We start from the raw sequence: 2,343 nt of genomic DNA, 5'->3' as shown, positions 1-2,343 counted from the left end.
CTTGTGATACTGAGCACTTAGTTTAGTGATTTAGCAGTTACGGCTCCTCACTGTTAAAATAAGAGGGAAGGGGAGGAGACGGCGCATTTGAGTAAAAGGTAAGACCCAACCGAGGGCTTATCTACCGAGACCATGCGGCAACAAAAGCACAAAAGGATGCGGACTGGAGGAGGCTCCTCGGAGCTCCCTCTCAGCTGGACCGAGATCCCCGAACCGTCTGTGACCACCGGCCTGATCCTTATCGACAGGTCGTATTACCCTCCCTGTGTATGTAGTTGTGTCGTGTTATGTGTTACTATTTCGTGAACCGGTACGCTTGCTTAAGGATTCTGGCTCTCGTAATAAACTGTCACCATATAGTACCCGCCTGACTGTGGAGTCTGAGCAGTGGTCGTTTTCCCCCCCCTTCTTTTGGTACTATACGGTGCATGACACACAGGGCAGAGCCGGACACCAGCGCTTCCCCTCAGTCTATTTTTGGCTGCTTCTTTCTGCCTCCCTACTCCAAAATCCCGGTGGTTCCTCCAGGGCCGGGTATCCCCCACCCGCGGGTACCCCGTGCCTGGCCCAGCTGGGGGAACAAGCAGCACCCCATTTCCCCTCCTGACTCTGGGAGGGCTGGGGGACACTGAGGTCGCCCTGGGGGTCCCCTTGGGGAGAAAGGAAGGACACGCCATGGGGAAGCGCCCTCCCGGCTCATTGCTGTGCGAGGAAACGGGAGCGGGCACTTTCCCCCGAGGGCACCCATGGCCGATGTCCCTGGAGACTGCGGAGGGTTTGCACCCCAGATGAGCCCCGAGCACAGCTTCTGGGTGCCCCCACCTGCCGCCTCCCGCTCCCCCTGCACCAGGCAGCCTCTCGGGCAGCCGGAGTAGCCCACCCTGGCCCCCAGCCCAGCCCGCCTCACATGTGAGGGGGCTCAGCCAGGGTGTTGGGGGGCCAGAGAAGCCTGAGGAAAGCCCTGCTCTCTGGTGGAGCACCCCGGGGACTCACCACTCGCTGTCCTCGCTGGCCCGTCAACTCTGGGGTCTTCTCCCTGTCCCAAGCCGGTTCGCAGCGGGGAGCACCCGGGCACGGGGCAAATCGAGGTGTCACCCCCAAAGGGCTCCGGCGTGGAGCTGGGTGGGACGTGGGGCAGCGCCAGGCCCGGGAGACTGGGGCGCACCCAGGGGTGCATCAGCCCCCTGCAGTGATGCACCCCGGGGGTCTCCAGCCGGTGGTCCCCACCATCTCCCCTGGCTCCCAGCGGATGGGAGGTTCCCCTTCGAGGCCCTGTCACCTCCCGGCACCCCTTCCCTCCGCCGCCCGCTTTATGCTGCCCGGGGAGGAAGCGAGGTTGCAAAACCTTCTCCTAGCGTGAAGGGGAAGTGGCAGCCAGAAGGCACACACAGGAGCACTGCGGGGCTTGCCCCTGTTAGGGTGTGCTGCGGGGGACCCCCCAGAGCAGAGCCCTGTGTCCCCCCACCCTGCTAGGGGGTGCTGCGGGGGACCCCCCAGAGCAGAGCCCTGTGTCCCTCCCACCCTGGCTGTGCCGTGCTGTGCCGAGCCGAGCCGCGCCACCAGGTGGAGCCGTGCCCCCGCGCCAGCCCCGCAGACTTGGGGGGACCCCCCCAGCACCCCCGTAACCCCAGGGCACCCCTACTCCCCTGAGCACCCCTATTGCCTTTGTGAGAAGCCCGCACCCCTGGGCACCCTCTGGGCACCCCGTCCCTCTGGGGCACCCCAAACCCTTGGGGCACCCCCATTCCCACAGCTTTTGGGTGCCTGTCAGTTTTAGGGGTACCCCACAGTTTTGGGGCACCTCTGTTCCCTGGGGGCACCCGTACAGTTGTAGGGCACCATCATACCCCTGGGGCACCACCACAGCTCCAAGAACACCACTATTCTCTGGGGACATCCCCATGCTCTTCTGGGGCACGCCCAAAGTTTTGGGCACCCCCCCAGCTCCAGGGCATCCTCCCAGTCCCCCTAGGGTGTCCCCATTCCTTGGGGCACTCCCACACTTTTGGGGATCCCCATCCCTTTGGGGCATCCTCCCATCACCCCGGGTCACCCCTGTTCCCTGGGGGGGCCCCCACGCTTTTGGGGTAACCCTGGTGTCATCCAGCCCGCGGGACACCCCTTTTCCCTGGGGGCACCCCCATATCCCTGGAGCACCCCATTCTTGTGCAGCCCCCCATACTCTAGGGCAGACCCACATCTGCCTGCGATACCCCTCTTCCCTGGGCACCTCCACACTTTTGGCGACCCCCTTACCCCAGGAGCACCCCATACCCCCGGGGGACACCTCCACACTTTTGGGGACCCCCTTACCCAGGCGCTTCCCCATACCCCCGGAGGCAG

General features: G+C 64.4%; 2 protein-coding genes across 2 annotated transcripts in view; one reads left to right on the top strand and one right to left on the bottom strand.

The window, feature by feature from the left end:
- Positions 1-1,067, bottom strand: part of LOC103895449 (C-X-C chemokine receptor type 2-like) — an 11,287-nt gene extending 10,220 nt beyond the window's left edge. The window contains exon 1 of the mRNA XM_009275033.2: positions 994-1,067. The gene's annotated coding sequence lies outside the window, so the exon portion shown is untranslated. The remainder of the gene's footprint in view (positions 1-993) is intronic.
- ARPC2 (actin related protein 2/3 complex subunit 2) overlaps positions 133-2,343 on the top strand; it is a 25,934-nt gene continuing 23,723 nt past the window's right edge. The window contains exons 1-2 of the mRNA XM_009275032.1: positions 133-267; positions 1,047-1,144. Of these exons, the coding sequence (XP_009273307.1) occupies positions 133-267; positions 1,047-1,144 (233 nt within the window). The remainder of the gene's footprint in view (positions 268-1,046; positions 1,145-2,343) is intronic.

The sequence above is a fragment of the Aptenodytes forsteri genome, unplaced genomic scaffold (assembly GCF_000699145.1).
Source record: "Aptenodytes forsteri isolate BGI_AS27 unplaced genomic scaffold, ASM69914v1 Scaffold255, whole genome shotgun sequence".
In the NCBI taxonomy this organism is placed as follows: Eukaryota; Metazoa; Chordata; class Aves; order Sphenisciformes; family Spheniscidae; genus Aptenodytes; species Aptenodytes forsteri.
This window is presented reverse-complemented; position numbering and strand designations above follow the sequence as displayed.